General features: G+C 36.4%; 1 protein-coding gene across 1 annotated transcript in view; it reads left to right on the top strand.

The window, feature by feature from the left end:
- MEOX2 (mesenchyme homeobox 2) overlaps positions 1 to 20,396 on the top strand; it is a 69,829-nt gene that overhangs the window by 36,927 nt on the left and 12,506 nt on the right. Inside the window, exon 2 of the mRNA XM_028120766.2 lies at positions 17,512 to 17,684. Coding sequence (XP_027976567.1) covers positions 17,512 to 17,684 — 173 coding nt within the window. The remainder of the gene's footprint in view (positions 1 to 17,511; positions 17,685 to 20,396) is intronic.

Raw genomic sequence — 20,396 nt, 5'->3', positions numbered from 1 at the left:
CACTAGTATATAATAACTATTCACAGCAGCTTTAGTTTCATGTTCCGTAAAATTGAGCTTCCTGTCTTTACATTTTAGAACCTAGATCGTGATCCTTGAGATTTTGCTATGTTAATGCATACAATTACTAAGGAAAGGAAGTGGTGTAATATGAGAAGACAAAGAAATCAAGCCATCAAAGTAGACTTTTGCATAACAAGCAAAATCTTAGTGCTTGTTGAACTTAGCTATAAATTTACTAAAACATATCTTTGAGCCATATGTCTGGAAATGTCTTACCATTTTAATGTGAGAAGCACAGAGACCTTACTGAGATAATGTTATGGTGGGCTCATGAGGCAAACCTGGATTATTGGTTAAAATGAGCATTGACAGTGTTCTTCCAACATTCATTATATGCATGTTTAAGTATCATAGGTTTGTGGGAATTGCATGATGATTTCTTCTTCTCAACAGAAACCTCAACTGATATTTTTAGAGCATAATCACAATCAGGAAAGACCTTAATTAAAAACTTTCTTCTTAACAGAACTGTTGAAAGACCCAAATTAAGGAATTTTTCCCATATTTGAGTCTTATTTATAAATGTTAGGTAAAGTATAAGCTTTAGGTATGGCTTGTTTAACATATAACATATTTGTTATACTTGTTTCTTGGTGTGTATCCACATGTATATAAACACAGAATATGTGGCTAAATTGCATTTAGTGTGGCAAATACATTTTGACGTACAAACAACATTCTATATATATATAGTACTTTGAGGATAATGAGCTAGCAATAAAGAGAAAACACTTATTTAAATCAGTTATTATCTTAGGAAAGGTTACCATGGATTCACTAAATCATTATTCTTTCATACTTTGGATATTAATTTTATGTCAGTGTGATTTATTTAAGTGAAAAATACTAGAGCTCTTCTCAAATTGGTGATTAAATATAATTAGGAATTATAAAGCTTTCTCTTTTCATTATGAAAACCTTCTCAAGTTCCACCGAGTACTTTTAATAAGACATTGCTTGATAGCCAGCTAAGTGCGTGATGGAGATCTCTTTGTAATATAATAAGCATTTAAAACATAATCACTTAAATACAGTATTTCTAGTAGCCCAAGATCTTTAATAGCATGGATTTTACCTTCCCTTTTATTCCTGCCACACGTACATACACACATGCACACCCTTAAATGCGTGTGACACCAAACTACTCATACACATTCCTCAGAATACAAGGTTTATGTCCGTTTCTGTGCAATTTTCATATACTTTATCAAACTGAAGTTCAAAACTTTCCTATGTTGCAAAGATAGTTGGTTCTTCAGTTGAGAAATGGTATGTTCAGAGTGGAAAGAGGTAAATGTGTAGGTATGTGAGAGAGATGGTAATAGAAAGCCAATGTCACTTCCTCCAAGGTCTGGAGAGAGAAAAAAAATGCAATTATATCATGAAAACATATCTCAACATGCTTTAGAAACTTTATCTCTGGTAAAACTATTTATTTATGGGGAAGTTTATGAGGCCCTTTTATGTGTATTATCTCACTTGTCTGTTTAAGAAATCTGTGAGGCTGGCAGTAAACTGAGAATAAATGGATTACAACTGTTAGGTCACAAATAGAGACTAGCCCTGAGGTTTTATGCCACGCCTGTTTCATTTCCACAGCTATCCCCAGAAAGCTTAGTGTTTCAGTATAGATTAATTAACATTTATTGTGGGGCTTCTAACATGGAGCTTAATTATAAACACATTCTTTTTCATTTCTAGTGTTTCATAGTAAGTACCCATTATAGAAGATTCCCTGATGTAATTCAATGTAAGCTTAAAAATAGGAAACCTTCCCTTTTATTCCTGCCACACGTCCATACACACATGCACACCCTTAAATGCGTGTGACACCAAACTACTCATACACATTCCTCAGAATTCAAGGTTTATGTCCGTTTCTGTGTAATTTTCCTTCTGTTTACTAATTATAAGCCAGCTTCTTCCTAGAGACCAGGTGCTTTGCATTTTTTACTTACTTTGTGTGGTACTTAAAATAGCATGATAGTCCAGAGACCATCTGAGAAATGTTTTTTTCTTTCCTGACAGTCCTGACAATTCAGGTACTCTCTTGTCTTTTTCCAAACAATTTTTTACATTTTTCTTTGTTTTAAGTCGTAAGTGCCTTAAGTAATTTCAATGTAGAAAAATTTTCAAGAGAAAATAAGTCCAATTTCCATCTTAAAAGGAAAATATTACTACAGTTGTGGGAAGTTTGGAGTTTCTTTTCACTGGTATGAGACCACATCTATACTTTTAGTTTCCAGTATTTGGATATTGAAGGGTGGTCCCTTTCTTCTTGATGCATTTTATACTATGCTTTAGGTTTGGCACAGTTAGTATTTCATTTAAATAACAAAACACTTAGATGTGGTGATTATTGCTGGATACCCCAATAATCTATGATTGGCGGTGGTTTACTCTGTGTTGCATAAAATAAAAATAAATCTTCATCACTTATTTAAAGCAACTCCTAGCCTTTCTTTGCCAACAATGGCATGAGCATAGCCTTTGTGATTTACCCATTTTGGTGAATTAATTATCAGATCAACACAACAATAAGGGTTATTAATGAATCATAGAAAATTGTTAGTTTTGTAGATGGACTTTAGAATACTGCTGTAAATACTATTGTCTAGTCCTTGATATCATTTCCAAATTAGCTAAGCATACACTATTAGCCTGATTGATCGTTCTTTCATTTCTAAGACTTTATTACTGTAGACATTGTTATTCATGAATTTATGATAGTTTCTTTTTCTAATGTTTTATTTATATATTCATGAGAGTCAGAGAGAGAGAGAGAGAGAGAGGCAGAGGGAGAAGTAGGCTCCCCACTGAGCAGGGAGCCCGATGCGGGACTCGATCCCAGGACCCCGGGACCATGACCCGAGCCGAAGGCAGACGCTCAACCATCTGAGCCACCCAGGCGCGATAGTTTCTGAATACCAGAATTTAGTTTGTGACATAGTAAGGTGTTACTGCTCTGCTGGGGCCATTGAAGTAGGGACTCTTGGGAGCGAATTGTTAAAATTTTCGGGAAGTTTGAGAACCAGTTGACATCACCTTAGTGGCTTGAAATTCACTAAGGTGGGAATATTTACATCATGGAAAGTGGCAACTTGTAAAAACTAGGGCATTTTTCCCTTCCTACCAGTACACAACTGTGTGTGATTCATTCCAAATCATTCAAAAAGAGGAGTCAAATATTGCACAAGTGATTGAAAATTTAAAAATCTACAGATGTTTTAATACATACCAGAAATGTGCATGAATTTGACTACATGCGTATGTGACCAATGGTGATTGAAGAAAATGAAATATTTTAAATGTTTCAATTATAAATATATATGTATATATACTTACATACATACAAACATACACTTTTTATTTGGCTTACTTTGAAAATAAAAGATAGTGCCATTTGATTATACTCAGAAAAAAATATATACTTTAATTTTGACTCCACTTTTTAGTAGCAAAGCGGTAAAAAGAAAACATGAAAGAAATAAAATCAATAAAATCATACAGACTTGCAAAACCCATTTTTTTTAAAGGAAACATAATTAAATCTTGCTGATTGGCCAAAGAAATTATGAGCACAGCTGGGTCTTTTAAAATATGTATTGGTAGAAAGAGCTAAAAAAATACAATCAGCTCCTTTTTAAAATCAATTTCATTTTTTACAAAACACATCAAGATGTATTTCACTAAAGGCTAGGTGTGAAATGACAGTTAAGTGATTCATATAAAATTAAAAAGTCTAATAAACGTGATTTAGTAAAAATTTCAGTTAATTAAGTCTGATTCATGATACGTTTTTAGTTTAATAATATTATTAATAATAGCTATATATTACTGCATTGGTTCTACGTCTTAGATATACACACTTTAAATTCCCTAATTTTCCTCTTCATAACAATCCCATGTGGATTCTGTAAATGGGGTATCTGAATTTCAGAATACAGGCTCAGAAGACCACACAGTAAGTAGCAACAGTGGATTTCCAGCTCAGGTTGGCTGGCTTCAAAGCTCCTGCTACTTTCCCCACCCCCCAAGTCATTCTTGCCTTCCAGATATGTAAAAGTTTTAAGCAGTATGTAAAGTTGTAAACTTATACAGCTTTAGTTGTAATCACAATTCTGTTTAGTCAATGCAAAACTTTAAAAAATGTGTACTAAGATCTTTTCCACTGATTGAAAATTATTATAAGATAAGCAGAGGATATGCTATCTGTGTGCGTGTGTGTGTGTGTGTGTGTGCATGTGTGCATGCGCCCGTGTGTGTGTGTGTTGGAAAATTACATTTTAGGAGCAAACTGTACATGTCTTCTGCACAACACAGGTGTTAACTCCCAGGTATTACATACTACAAAAATGTTGATACTTCAAGCCCCTTTCCTTCCACGGTGTAGTGGAATACTAAATGCTACTTAATATCTAAACCTCATAAGTTTTTTTTAAAATAATAAAATGATAATTTATCTATTTATTTATTTATTTTTATTATGTTATGTTAATCACCATACGTTACATCATTAGTTTTTGATGTGTTCCATGATTCATTGTTTGCATATAACACCCAGTGCTCCATGCAAAACATGCCCTCTTTAATACCCATCACTGGGCTAACCCATCCCCCCCTTCCCCTCTAGAACCCTCAGTTTGTTTCTCGGAGTCCATAGTCTCTCACGGTTCGTCTTCCCCTCCGAAGCTTTTGAAACATTTCAAAAGCTATAGGCTGTGATCTATGACATGTGAAAAAAATCATTAAGTTGTGAGTTTTGGTGGAGTGCCTCAATTTGATGTAAAATTACAAGCCATGAATTGTCTGCCAAACCTAGATGAAATCTTCACTCTCTCAATAACCTAATTCCATACCATTTGTATACTGTCTTGGTAGAGATTAGAAATAGGTGTAGAGGTTTTTTTTTACACATAGTATAATATAAAAGATACTATGATAATTTTTATATTTTAGACTTCAGTAGAAGTTATCTTCCTAGTGTACATTCAAATATTATGGATGCACAGATAATGCGCTTAAGTTCTTGAGTTTCTATATCAAATGTATAATTGCATGTAAGACTTTCAAAAATGTCTTTTAGAAGTTTCCTGTATAGCAATTCTTAAGACTTTATAGAATGTTTCATACCATATGTGGGATTAAAGGAAGGCTTCATGGGTAGATGGTTAGAATCTGTTACATATGCAAATATATATACGTGTATCTTTCTACAATTGCCCGTCACCTCAAGAAATGTAGTAATAGCGATATTATTCAGGTATTTCCCACAAAATAGTCTGACAAAAACACAGGTTATACATCCCCAAACACTAAATTTTAATAAACAGCTGTGGTGATGTTACACCCTAAATAGCTACTTATAATTATTTGTGGATTTATCTTTAGCAGCTTTTATTCCCACCTTGATTGTAAGCTACTTTAGGATAGGTGTTATGTTGAGTTGATTCATTTGATAGCACGTGACACAGTAAATTACTCATGTATATATATATATATATATCACACCACACTCTCAGTGTAGAGTATAGGCCATAGATACCCGGTTCAAAGATGGATTATAGCATAAACTGGTGTGTAAATGACAATTATTGAGCCTCACAGTTCAACAATATTGTCAGTTCCTAATACGCCTTTCTCTATAGACAGATTCCGGACTCGAGTATCATTCATACCTTCCTTTGTCCAAGAAAGGGAACTCTAGAATCAGTCTCTCTGACCTCAACCTCTTCCTCCATCTCTCAGAATAATATTTATGAACTAAATGGAGACCCCATCTTTTCCTCTGTTATTCATAATCTATTAGACTCTTGGAACCATTTGGGCTTCACAGTCTCTGCCACCAGCCACCTTTGCTTGCACATTCTTTATGGCACAGGCCAGTGGTCCTTAACATTTTATGGTCAAAAATCCTTCTCAGTTATCATTTGATCCCTGTACTCAGATCTCATGTTTCAGATTTTTTCCAAGTAAATTTCATTGCAGTTTTTCCCAACTCAAAATGTATGTAAGTATTAGTAATAATGATGAGGAGAAAGAGTACATTTTGAGATCCATCAGCACGTGTTTGTCATTTTCATATTATGCTCAAACATATTTACATCTTTATTATTTAGGGTAGTCTTTATTATTTAGGGAAATTATCAAATCACACAAGTAGTTGATTTAGTCACAGAGAACTGATTATTTATTTGTTCCTCTATTTAATAGAAAGCAAGTGTTTCCTAGTCAGTGTGAACAGAATTTTATTTGTGGAGGGGATTTAAGTAATGTTCCCTAAATGTAAGTTCTAAATGCTCACACTTCTTCCAGTTGGGAAAATCCCCTTATAAAAATAATCACAAATTGCCTTTAATTCAGATGAGTCATCCTGAGACTGTTTTCCTTCTTGCTGGTAAAGCTGCAATAAAGAAATAGATCACAAAGCATTTAACTCAGAAGGAAGCTAACTGCTGCTTGGTTCCTGGGCCAGAACCCCAGCTTGGTTGGGATTTTATGATTGTTTTTATTTTATTACTTTAATATCTTATTTATTATCTTTGTAATTTCTTTTCTACTATGAAATTAAGGCAAAATAAATTTATAAATTATTTGCCATTAATCTTCTAATATGATTATTTCTGAGGTTAAAAAATAACTAAGTGATTTACTTCTCAAGCCTTTCTATGTGAGGAAAATTATTAGTAGACAATATTTCCAAGCAAACAAATAAGTGCACAGAATTTAAGAGAGTATGTTTATTTGTTTGGTAAATAACGCTGACCTGATTTTTTTTAACCCAGTTAATAGTGTTTGCTAAACATTTTGTATGCTCTAACATCAAAACAGAACGTGACTCCTACCTACCTAAACTATCTAAATCCATGTAAATGGCTGTCAGGATTCTTTAAAGGAGAAGAAATACACACACACACACACACACACACACACACACACACACACACACACACACACACACACAACCTGACTCTAGTTTATTGGATTGCCAGTTTTAGTTAAGTTTTATCAAATTTTTAAATAAAAACTTTCAGAGAAACCAGAAATCCACACATTGTTCCCATGGGACGTATAAACTGTCACCTCAACAGTTTCACTGGAAAATCATAATTAAACCTTAAGCTTAATTTTATCTGTAGACTAATCAAAAGTAACACAGATATTTTTAGGGATTCATTAATTTTTGGTGTAAAATAGAAGTTTGCTAGTTACTGTGTAAATTCTAAATTTCTTAGGTTTTAGATTTAGTTCTATTTTCAGAATGAAATTTTCCTACAGTTTAAAGAATTATTTATTTATTTGAGAAAGAGAGAGAGAGCTGGGAGTGGGAGGGGCAGAGGGAGAGGGAGAGAGAAACCCAAGCGGACTCTGCCCAGCGAGGAGCCTGACTAGGAGCTCCATCTCAGAACCCTGAGATCGTCATCAGAATGGAAACCAAGAGTCAGATGCTTAAACAGCTGTGCCACCCAGGTGCCCCCCCTTTTAAGATTTATTTATCAATTTTAGAGAGAGGAAATTTTCCTACAGTTAAAAAAAAAATCCTTCTAAAACCTGATTCTATCAGTCTATCATTGTCAATTACTGAGATCCTGGGATGCAATGTTAGGGTCCTTCCTTAATAATGGCTAGAACTTGCAACTGATTATTGAGTGCCCACAATATGCAGGCACTGTGCCAAATGATTTACTTAATTTAATCCATTTTACTTTAATTCTGTGTTAAAGATGAGAAAAAGGGATGGTTAGTGATTGAATAAGCAAGTGGCAGAGACTGTGCTTTTAACATCTGTGCATTTGGCACCTTGGGTAATAAAGATTCTGTGTGGATTTTAGCTTTCATAGCCATACTCAGTATCACAGTTAAATGGTGGTGTTTCTCAAATCTTTGTTCTTATGAAAAGACCATGCAAGATGTAAAGGGTATTTAGAGAGTTCTGACAATGTATTTATGTCTGTTTCTGTAACTGACACTGGAGGCCAGAAACATTGTATGACAGTTTGGGACCTTCAGTGAGCCCCTTAGTCACTCTGAGTCTCACTTTTTCATCTATAAATAGAGTAGGTTTACAAATTGATGATTTTTAGAGACCGTTCAGATTCTAAATTCCTTGCATATCAAGATGTTCCAGGCTTATTAATTAAATAATATATTTAATAGAATAATTAAATTAGTATTAACTCTTATGTGCTTTGATGTATTATAGAAACATAATGCTCTCATCTGAAATCTGTTGACACTTAACACATCTCTGAAAGTATAGCTTAGGGAAAAGGCAAAAAAAGTATCAATTTCATATGCACCATTTTGCTGTTTTGTCTGGATAATTCTCTGAAGTTGTTAGAGACACTTACTCTGCAGTTATATATTTGGATAAATTAACATTGACAAAAACACCTGTTGAGCAATTTTTATCATCAGACAATCCAGTCAGTGGCTTGAAGGAGACAAGGATTGGCCATAATGTAAAGAAGGTATTATTTACACCTAAGAAATTCCCCTTGACTTCTGAATCAGTCTGGTCACTCCCAGAGAGAGTTGTGTAACTTGGAGTTATGATGTCTTGTCTCAAGTATTACCTGTGTGCAGTGGGGCTCAACTGGGAGAGATTTTTCCCCTTAGGAGACTTTGGCAATATTTGGAAACATTTTTGAATGCCACAACCGGGACAGGATTGCCAGGATTTAGCCAATATAAATACATCATGCCCACTTCAATTTGAATTTCTGATCAACTTTTGATAGTTTTTTTAATAGTTTTTTTTAAGATTTTTATTTATTTATTAGAGAGAGAGAGAGAGAATGGTAGAGAGAGAGCATGAGAGGGAAGAGGGTCAGAGGGAGAAGCAGACTCCCTGCTGAGGAGGGAGCCCCACGCGGGACTCGATTCCGGGACTCCAGGATCATGACCTGAGCCGAAGACTGTTGCCTAACCAACTGAGCCACCCAGGCGCCCAACTTTTGATAGTTTTAATATAAGTATGTTACATGCAATATTTGGGATATACTTATACTAAATATATTCATTGTTTGTCTTGATTTTTGTTTCTGTTATATATCTGGATTTTAATTGAACTGGGAGTCCTGGTATAGTAGTTGACAATGCTAAAATGGGCTTGAGGGTTGCTAAGGCATCTAGTGAGTACAAACCTGAATGCTCCTAAACATTCTACAATGCCCAGGCCAGCCATCACCACCATTTTATCTTGAATATGTTCATATTTCACTGAATATAAATGTAACAAGAATTATGCAGTCCAGCATGTCAATCAATAGCACTAAGGGTGGTAATTATAATCTGTGTGCAGTCTGTTTCACTTGTATAACATTTAGTCTCCTCATTTTTTGAAATATTTTTATTTATTTATTTATTTACTTACTTACTTACTTACTTTAGAGAGAGAGCATGCATGCACCTGCACAAACAGCAAACAGCAGGGGGTTGGGGAAGGTGAGGAGCAGAGGGGGAGGGAGAGAGAGAGAGACAATCTTAAGCAGGCTCCGCCTAGCAGCAGATCCCTATGCGTGGGTCCCCATCTCAGGACCCTGAGGCCAAAACCAAGAGTCAGACACTTAACTGACTGAGCCACCTAGAGCCCCCAGTCTCCTTGGTTTTAAATTTTATAATAGTGACACTGATTTGGTGCTTTTCTACCTAAACATGTTTAGAGATATCATTATAGATAAAAATGTAAGTAATATTCCTTGTCCCCATCTGCTATTAATTGATGCGTATAAGTGCTTTGAAAAGTTAATATAAAGCAACATTGCTGTGATGCTTTCTCTTTTTTTATTTTTATTTTTATTTTTTAAAGATTTTATTTATTTATTTGACAGAGAGAGACACAGTGAGAGAGGGAACACAAGCAGGGGGAGTGGGAGAGGGAGAAGCAGGCTTCCTCCCGAGCAGGGAGCCCAATGCGGGGCTCGATCCCAGGATCCTGGGATCATGACCTGAGCCGAAGGCAGATGCTTAATGACTGAGCCACCCAGGTACCCCCCTTTTTTTTAAAGATTTTATTTATTTATTTGACAGAGAGAGGTACAGCGAGAGAGGGAATGCAAGCGGGGTGGGGGGGAGTGGGAGAGGGAGAAGATGCTTTCTCTTTTTTTAAGCTGAAGGTTATTTAAATTCTGATAACAGAACAAAACCCCTTAGGATTATCACTGGAATCATAATCCACAACCAGAGCATGAAAATCAAAGTTCCAGCAGAGATTCAGAGCTAGGTGCTTAATATTGGGAATATGAAGATGAATAAAGCACATTTTTAAATATTAAATTAGCTGGAGTCTAGAGTTCAGAGAAGTAAAGCAGACATGCAGATGAATAACAAGCTCAATAATTCATCATAAGAGTTACTGCTATAAAAATATATGAGAGTCACTATGGTGACTTGACAAAAAAGGCTCAGAACCATGGCATAAACGCAAGCCCTCACACTCTTAGAAGATGCAGGCTTGTCTTCCAGAAGAAAAACAAAACAAAACAAAAAACCTTTATGGAAGCTCTCCTTTTACATGTCCAAGGAATTTACGAAGCTGCTGGCAGAATTGATACTGAGGTTTTTGGTGCCTCACTGCAAAATCTGTAATGGTGTTTTCTGAAATCATAAGAGATCAAAATCCTTTGCCCTTTTGACAGCTGTAAATTAGAAATGTCACCATTCTTCAGGCACTGCCAAGTTACTTATTGTCCCTAATTTCCAAAAAGAGTTTCTTTCCCTCCTTATTCTCTCAAGGATACAGTAACACCATGTAACTCCAAGCCATTTCCTGATCTAAGAGCTGAATAGGAGGTGGATGGGGGTGGGAGTGCCTGTGCAAGTCTGCATCCTCTTCATGCCCTTATCTATTGCTTCTGCAGGTATTGGGATGTAAACGTCATTGCCAGGATTATCTTTATGTTTGCCTCCAACTACTGAATAGATGAGAACAGTAGTATGCATCAAACATTTATATCCTAGTTGAGGAAACAAAGAATATATATAGTGACAGAATGTGGTAAGCACTGGAAGAAAGAAACAAAGATCATTTGATGAGATCTCAGAGGAAGGGTACATTCTTTAAACTAATAGGATCAGGAAAATGGAATGGAATGCTGTATGTCAAAAGCTCTTCACTAGGGGTACCATTGGAGGTGCAAATGGTGACTGTTGTGAAGTCCTTTGCCAGCAGGCACAGTTCAAACATGTACGCGTGCCTTCTTTTGATAGACAGATAGTCATGGTATTTCTGTAGTTTGTGTTTTCTCTCTGGGATGTAGCAAGAGGCTTAAAGTCAATTCTGGGCATCTGTAACCAGTTTCTAATCCTAGAAGTATGTAGCAAGTTTGAAGAAGTTTACATTTATCCAGAAGACATATGCTGGTTTTGTGTTTGTGTTAAATACTTTGAACTTGGTAGTGAGAACTAAAACTATGCTAAATTTGACTCAAGTAAGTTGTATTGTGTTCCCATTTTGTGTGTCTTTGTCTCTTTTTAAATTTTTAACAAAAATACTATTTTATTAAATATATTTGGAATTATACAATATTAATTTCATCAAAATTTGTTAGTTCTTTGTGTATTTTACTTTGCATTTATGGCACAGAGGAAGAACTATTAGGTTGACGTCCTCTCACTATCAGAAAGAACTACATAGTAAATAAATAAGAAGAAGGGCAAGGTAATGGGGCACCTGGGTGGCTCAGTTGATTGAGTGCTGCCTTCGGCTTTAGGTCATGATCCAAGGGTTCTGGGATAGAGCCCAACATTGGGCTCCCTGCCTGGCAGGGAGCATGCTTCTCCCTCTCCCTCTGCTGCTCCCCCTGCTTGCCCCCTCACACACTCTCTGTCTCTCAAATAAAGAAATAAAATCTTAAAAAAAAAAGAATAAGAAGGGCAAGGTAATGAAATTAAAATCAATTGTTAATGTGTCATTCTTTAAGAACAAAGGGACTCCATTAAGAAGAGGCTGTAAAGTAAAAGTGGACTCATATATTGATGGGCACAAAAAGTAAGGAATTGAAATAAATGATTCACTAATAATCAAAGAGGCAATGAGCAAGGAACTCCCTAGAATGATTTTTGAATGTTGAATACAACTATTACCATTACTGTTACTATTACTAAACTATAAAATGGCCTTTGAAATTTGGGTTTGCTTTATAAGTAAAGAGAAACTATTATTGTAACTGTATGTTTTTCACATCAAAGGTGCAAGAAATAGTAGATGTTTTCAGTGCCTATTCCTATTCTATATAGAGTATAGTGGTTTTCAATCCCATTTTTCCTGTACCATCTCAATATGTAATGGACTTATTCATTAGTAATAGTAGCTCACTATGGCTATGGTTCTCAAATCTGGAGAGTGGATCATGGATCGGCAAGAGGATTTAAGAACCCCTGGGGGAAAGTTGTTTATTCTGGAAAAAAAAATCTGGAGAGGCTGAAATTCCTACTCATTAAGAAGCTGGAGCAGCAGGTTGGATAAATTTCCCATAAGGTAGGCTATTTCCCACTTAAATGTGAAAATACTAGCATCTATAGGATTATTTATAAATTTCCCTGCCTCCATCCATAATCCTTATTCCACGTAAAGATAATTATTAGCTTCCTATACCAACTATTCAGCTTTGTTAATAATAACAGAATATCTGTCATTTTGAATAGATTACAAAACATTGATACAAGAAGTTGCAAAGGACGAAAATAGACTGGCTTAGTATTCATTCTTCCTTCAGAATATGGAATAAATATTCATTGTTGTCTAAGCTATAGAGTCATTCCTTTACATTTTGATATTTTACAGACATAGGTAAATTATGTTCTTCATTTAAACAAGTTAATAAGCTTACCCAGGGTAGCCAAAAAATATACTCAATCATACTTTAATATTTCTCTTTTGCTAAAAAGCATTCTGTGCCACTAGTGAACAGACCAAGCCCTTACATTACTTGTCTTCAATAAAACATTATTATCTTTTGGCATCCTCTTGCACTAGGGGAAATAAAAAGTCACATGTGGAGAAGTTCTAAATGCTAGACAGAAATGATCCTTGGAGGGCAATTTTTATCCTCCACGGAAGTATTGCAGACTTCTTCCATTAGCATAGTCCCAGGGAGCAAAAGGTTAGGGAACTGGGACTGCCAACTCTACCTGAACACATAAGTCAACATTTCCTCCAAGCGGCGAGGGAGTGTGAGAGTGCACCCACATGTGCATTAAAGTATCTGAGACGAGAAACAACAATTGTAATATTTTACTTTGGAATATACTGTACAGATGGTGACATTTTGTTTGTGGTTGTAGGGAAGAAAGTAAGGCAGTTTCCAGATTCCCCCCTCAACACCTACCATTTGGCATAGGATATGGGAGGTTGAAGAAAAAGGAGGGATTTTTGCCTCAGTTGAAACAGCTGGAAAACAGATGGAAGCTGGTGTGCAATTTGCCAAAAGCCTTGTCCAAGTCTCCCACCCATTTTCCACCAAAGAAAAACTAGTCAGGTGATAGCAGTGGAGGCCTTAGGGTCAGCAAATGATGGGCTTCAGGACATGTTGGGGAAATAAAAAGAAAAATTTAAAAATCCAAGTTTATAGGAAATACAAGTCCAGAAATGTAGTTCCAAGGAGCATGTTTTTAATAGGAAAGAAAAAGTGGGAGCAACATGGGTGAAAACCACAACAGAATCATGGACGCAGGGATGAAAGTATACACAGAATTAATTGACATTGGTGCTACCTCAACTGTGTTGCCTTTCTCTCTCTTAGGTGACGAATTCAGGAAGCACACACCCACTCTTTGTCAAGTTAGGTACAATGTAATTATTGCATGTGCAATTATGTTAAGTGTAAGTGTGCACAGTTCACATTGGATTTTACTCACTGAGCTACTTTGGTTTGGAATTCAGGCATTCGATAAATTGCTTTTGGATTTAAATGTTGAATTATAGCCAGACTTTTGTTTCAATTCAGTCACTGGTATATAAACCTCCTGTTGTATATTTCTAGTTACAATGGGCATGTATATAGATCCACTCCAAGTGACTGTTCTTACAAGCATTGGCCCAAGTTCTGTGCACTTGTGTATTTGTGTGTGTATGTATGTATTGATTTTGAAGTACTTTTGAATACTACAAAAGTTAAAGTATTTCAAAAATAACAAAGTAATAGGCTTTCTTCAATGTGAATTTGTTCATTCATGCTTATATAAGGGAATGTGTTGACCATGAATCATTCAAATTGAATTGCTCATGAGAAAAAATGCTCTGGCTTTGCTGTCAGTTTCCAGAGTTGCTTTACAGAAAGGAAAAGAGTATTGTCCCCATATAAAGAATAATTGTCTGCAGATTTCAGACTGAGCATGGCTCCAGATTGGCAATAATACTTTTGATTCACATGAGAATATAGATCCTGTGAGAGGTACTTACCTGAATATTCTAGGCTGTGACTGCGTTTGCAGTCTTCCAGGACGGCCAATGGAAACAGTAAATGAAAAAAAAAAAAAAATTCAATCATCAGGTAGGTTTGCTCACACAGAATAGCTAAATGCTGTAAAGATGTAGAGGTTCGCAAATCTGTAGATAAACAAAATAAGTGGTTGATGACTGCAGGTTCCACTTTGAGTCAGGGAAGTTGGCATCGTGTGAGCACAGCCTATCTGAGAGCTTCCACGTCATCTATTACAGAACTTCTCTTGTCCTAGTTCGTGGCTTAGTATACGGTAAAGCCCGTGTGTGTCATATCAGAAGCCACTTTTGCCCTGAATTGAGCCCTGCCTGCTCTGCCAAGGTGGGGAGCCAGTCAACACAGGGCTAAGTGTGACAAGCCCAGAAATGTGCTCAGTGAAATCTGAGAAATTTGCAACTGTGCCACTGCATCAGTGAATCCTCCTGTGATCCCTCAGAGGAAAAGTAATGGCCAGTGCACCAAAATTTCGATGCAGACTGTTTGTAGTTGCTGCTGCTGCTGGACCTACACAATTTTGCATCGGGCCAACGGAGATTCAGTAAGAGTCAGAATGAAACTGTTTACATTGGAGTGCCTTGTCTGGTGGATTCCCATTATGCAGGGCCCTCTTGACTTCAGTTAGACTTTCCCCGCCAGACAGAAAAGAACACGAATATATATATACTAAATACTAATGTATCTATATTATTACTTAGCATATTTAAGCATCATTGGATGAAGAAACAGATGTTGCCCAAAAAGGTCTTTCCTAAAGTATGCCATATTTATAATTTAAAAAAATTAAAATGTCATTCTTTATAACCTTTTTTTTAAGAGATGGGGGAGGGGCAGAGGAAGAGAAAGAGAATCTCAAGCAGGCTCCATGCCCAGTGTGGAGCCCAGTGTGGGGGCTCGATCTCACAACCCTGAGATCATGACCTGAGCCGGAATCAGGAGTCGGACGCTTAACTGACTGAGCCACCCAGGTGCCCCACACTTTTTAACCTTTGATTAACCATCATTTTTCCTATTTCTCTTCTCTCATTTGGGCTCATAGAAGACTTCATTGTATTCCCACCTGCTAAAGACGTCACAGTTTATGTGCACATGCGCAAAAATAGAGAATTGAAGTAAATTTTAAGAGAGCACAAACACACCACTTACCTTGATCATGTTGCTATTTCCCTTAAGATAGATTCAACATGAATTCGTGGAGCTGGTATGATTACCTGTTACTGGTTTATGTGGATTTTTTTTTCCATTATAGGCTCACATTCTGTCCTTCAGTATATTAAGAATGTCTTCTAACCTACATCTCAGGGATATGATAAGGATACGGGAAGTACTATATGTTAATTATGTCTTAAACACATACGAAGAAAGATGGAACAGTATGCTCCAAATTATTATTATTTGTAAATGGCATTATAAGATTTGATGTTTGGATAGCTTTGTTAGGTGTTGTTCATCTTTTTTTTTTTTTTTTGAGATTTGTTTACTTATTTTAGGGCGCCTGGGTGGCTCAGTCGTTAAGTATCTGCCTTCAGCTCAGGACATGATCCCGGGGTCCTGGGATCGAGTCCCGCATTAGGCTCCCTGCTCCTTGGGGAGCCTGCTTCTCCCTCTGCCTCTGCCTCTGCCTCACTCTGTCTCTCTCTGTCTCTCATGAATAAATAAAATCTTTATTATTTTTTTAAAGATTTTATTTATTTATTCATTTGAGAGAGCGAGAATGAGAAAGAGAGAGAGAGCACATGAGAGGGGGGAGGGTCAGAGGGAGAAGCAGAGCAGGGAGTCTGATGCGGGACTCGATCCTGGGACTCCAGGATCATGACCTGAGCCGAAGGCAGTCGCTTAACCAACTGAGCCACCCAGGCCCCCCATAAATAAAATCTTAAAAAAAAATAAGATTTATTTACTTATTTTAGAGAAAGAGAGAGAAGGTGCCCACAAGTGGAGGGAGGGGCAGAGGGAAAGAGAGAGAGAGAATCCTCAGGCAGACTCCCCACTCAGCGCAGAGCCCGATGCCAGGCTCAATCCCAGGACCCTGAGATCATGACCTGAGCTGAAATCAAGAGTCTGTGGCTTAACTGACTCAGCCACCCAGGCACCCAAGTATTGTGCATCTTCTGTTTATTTCACATATAATGAAAAAACACTTAAAAACTTTTCATAGTTTGGGAGCCTGGGTGGCTCAGTTGGTTAAGCAACTGCCTTTGGCTCAGGCCATGCTCCTGGAGTCCCGGGATCGAGTCCCACATCGGGCTCGCTGCTCAGCAGGGAGTCTGCTTCTCCCTCTGACCCTCTTCCCTCTTGTGCTCTCTATCTCTCATTCTCTCTCTCTCAAATAAATAAATAAAATCTTTAAAAAAAACTTTTCATAGTTTGAATTATATGAACACAATTTTGTTTATAGTTTCCACATTGGAATACATATTATACAAAATAAAAGAATCGCATTGCGATTGCCCTCAAAGAGACTGAACTTAAGCAGAAATTAAAAGGTCAGTAAATAATGCACACACTCTTATTATGCTTGTCTGCGCTTGAACTGACTTTTGTGGTGCAGTTGCTAAACATTCGAATTGCTTAAATATTCATATACTAAGTCAATGCTTTTTTTTTTTTAGGAATTAAAAAGTTCAATCCTACTTAGATTACTTAGATTCCAAGTATACATGTTAAACAAGTTATGAAACACAATTTTATATCCAAAATTGTGTTCCAGAGATGGTTTATTTATCTTTTTATCATATCAAGAGCAGTTATGTTTTTTGTTCATATTTTGAAAGAATAGTAGGTAATTTGCCAGTTAGGCTGTGAGTCACATGAGAGCAGATCAAAAAAAAAAATGTATCTTATCCTGTTGTGAGATCAGTCTTACTGCTCTCTATTTTTCCCATGTCTAACACAGTATCTGAAAAAGTAGTTAGTAAATACTCCTGGTATGAATGATGTGATTGAATACATTTGAATGAATGAAGTAAATCTAATTCTCTCTTACTTTTTTTTTTCTTTTTTCCAGACTCCCAGGAAGGAAATTACAAGTCAGAAGTCAATAGTAAACCCAGGAAGGAAAGGACAGCTTTTACCAAAGAGCAAATCAGAGAACTTGAAGCAGAATTTGCCCATCATAATTATCTGACCAGACTGAGGCGATATGAGATAGCAGTGAATCTGGATCTCACTGAAAGACAGGTAAAGTTGGACATTGTTGTGATATGGTATTTTTAATTGTGTTGAGTCAACAGTCTTCTCTCACCATTTCTGAAATATTTAGATCTGTGGGTCTTAAATACCATTTGGAAGACAGGTGTTCTATTCCATGATGAAGTTTTGGCCCAGCAAAATGACAAAATTAAGGATAAAGATAGCAATGTTTTAAGGAAAACTACATTTATTCAGTTTAAGGAATCGTCCTTTATTCTGTAATTGTGTCCTTCCTATATATTTTGGTTTAAAAATAATTATTTCTTGTATATAATGATGGCATATAATGAACAATTTTGTTTGCTTGTATTTTAAAATCTTATTTTGGTATAATAAAAAGCTACAACCCCATGTTAGTTTCCTCTTGCTCAGGACAGGGTTTGCTATGTAACACATTAACCCCCAAACCTCAGTGACATAACAAAAAAGTTCACTATTTGCTCACTCTCCATACGAACTTTACAAGTCCAGCATTGCAGACAATCACTCACTCATGGACCCAGTCTGACTCTCTGGCATCTCGACACGTGGTGTCCTCAGTAACCACAGGAGGTAAGAAAGAGTTGGAGGTTCATGCATTGACCTTTAAATGTTTTCACCTGGAAATGACCCATGTCGCTTCCATTTATACTCTAAGGTCCGGAAGTCATCAGGGGTGCCACTTAAGTTCAAGGGGGCTGGGAAATGATGGGAGCAAGGGCATATAGATCATTGGTAAATATTTCCCAAATATTTTTGAAATTATATTGTTCTCAAAAATTTTAAATTCTGACATCGACTCACTTAGAGAACACTTTGAAATTATTGATGATCCGTGGACCCCAGTTGATAAAACCTAAAAAATGCCTTTTAATTAATTACATTTTAGGTCTTTCTTGGATTTTATTTGCTCCAGTAGTGCTTCCAGTGCATTCTTTTCATGGATTCTGATTTACCCTGGGAGAATCTAGCCTACGGATGGTGAACAGTTGCTAATCTTTGGAAAAACATTCCTGAAAGGCAAATCCAAACATCTTTATGGACAGTGCAGTTATGATTGGCACTCCTAGGACTGGAGTCTCATTTCCTCTCTCACTGTAGGCACCTTCTCCAGGGATCCCATCGGAACCAAAGAAATACCAACAGGGTGTGGACAAATGAATACTATCGTAGGAGAGCAAGTTATTTTATCCAATTTCTTAAATCATCTGCTTTCCTTCTTTTAATTTCTGGATTTCAGCTTTTGGTAGGATATTTCTGGGTAGTGGGAATATATCAAGGAACACTTTTATGTGGTTTTATTTATTGGCAGCTTATATTTTATTAAATATTATGGCTAGTGCCTAAGTTATGAAGCAAAACATTTTCCTTCCCTTGAACTTCACATACGAAGTTCCCTCCGTAAGTGTACAACATTTGGCATGCTGGAAAGGAGAGTCCAAAATCTACATTATTGGACATCTGTTTTATTTTCATTTTTTTAAAAACTGGGAGCAGATAAAGAAAAGAAGGGTGGGGAGGAATTACATGTTAATGTCCTTATATATATCAGTGAATTCTAGGAAATGCAATCATGTTTTATATGATACATAAAGGAAACAAACTAGGATTTGCTTCCAAGCTCCAGAAATAATGGGATGCAGTACTATACTCTTAGTCAAGAGAAAAGTGAAGATTCTGTGCTTGCTGTCCTGGGGATGGCTTTGGTTAACTGTGATTATCTGATGATAAGGCAGAGGTTTCACTTTTGGTTTAGAATAATTTATTTTTAGAAGCAATTCTAGAAATTTGGTCTGGGAATTTTTTAGGTATTTTGGATATGTATTTTTCTTCCTGAGTTGCCATTTATAGAAAATAATGATATACAATTTTAAGCAAAATTATATAGACACACACACACACACACACAATTTTAATCTTGTTTTTGTTTTTTAAAGGTCCCTTTTCTGTTTTGTATCAGTTAGCCTTTGCTATGTAACAAACCATTCAAAAATCTTAGTGATTTTAACCAATAACCAACGTTCAGTTTGCTCACAATTTTGTGGGTCAGGGATTTTGACTGGGCTCAGTCGGATGGTTATACTGCTGGCCTTACCTAAATCCCTCATAGAGCTGTAGTCACCTGGTGGGTTTGAAGAGCTGGTTGGTCTAGATAGCCTCGGCTGGGACACTTGTCTCTGTTGTGTGTAGTTTCATCTTCTTCTAATAGGTTCCCTGGGACTTTTCAAATGGGGGTAGAAGCATTGCCAGAAGTAGAAGAAAAACTCCAAGGTACAAGGGCTTTCAAAGACTCTGCTTACCTCACATTTACTATGCCTCATTGTCTAAAGCAAGTCGTATGACCAAGCACAGTGTTGATGTAGAAGGGGACCCTCTAAAGGAATGGATACACGGAAGGAAGGCAGCATTTGTTGGAGGCCATTATTGAAATGACCTAACTATAGCGTCATAGGGGAAAAAACAAACAAACAAAAATCCTTGAGATATAATTGGATTTTCAAAGAATTGAAATTTTGTATTGTGCAGAAGATTTTTTTTATCCTATAAATCTTTATTTCCAATTTTGCAAGTTAATATGAAAAGGAGATTCATGTATGTGGAATCCAAATTCCCACAATCAAAATTAAGTCTTTAGAGGGCCACTATGTGTTAAGTAATAAAAAATTGAATTATTATGATAAAAATTTGAACAAAACGACTAGGTTTTCCCATTGGAATTGT

Source organism: Eumetopias jubatus, unplaced genomic scaffold (assembly GCF_037043125.1).
Source record: "Eumetopias jubatus isolate StellerSeaLion01/CBP00866 unplaced genomic scaffold, mEumJub1_p1.0 scaffold_14, whole genome shotgun sequence".
Classification (NCBI taxonomy): Eukaryota; Metazoa; Chordata; class Mammalia; order Carnivora; family Otariidae; genus Eumetopias; species Eumetopias jubatus.
Note: the sequence above shows the minus strand (reverse complement) of the source record. Positions and strands in the feature narration are given on the sequence as shown.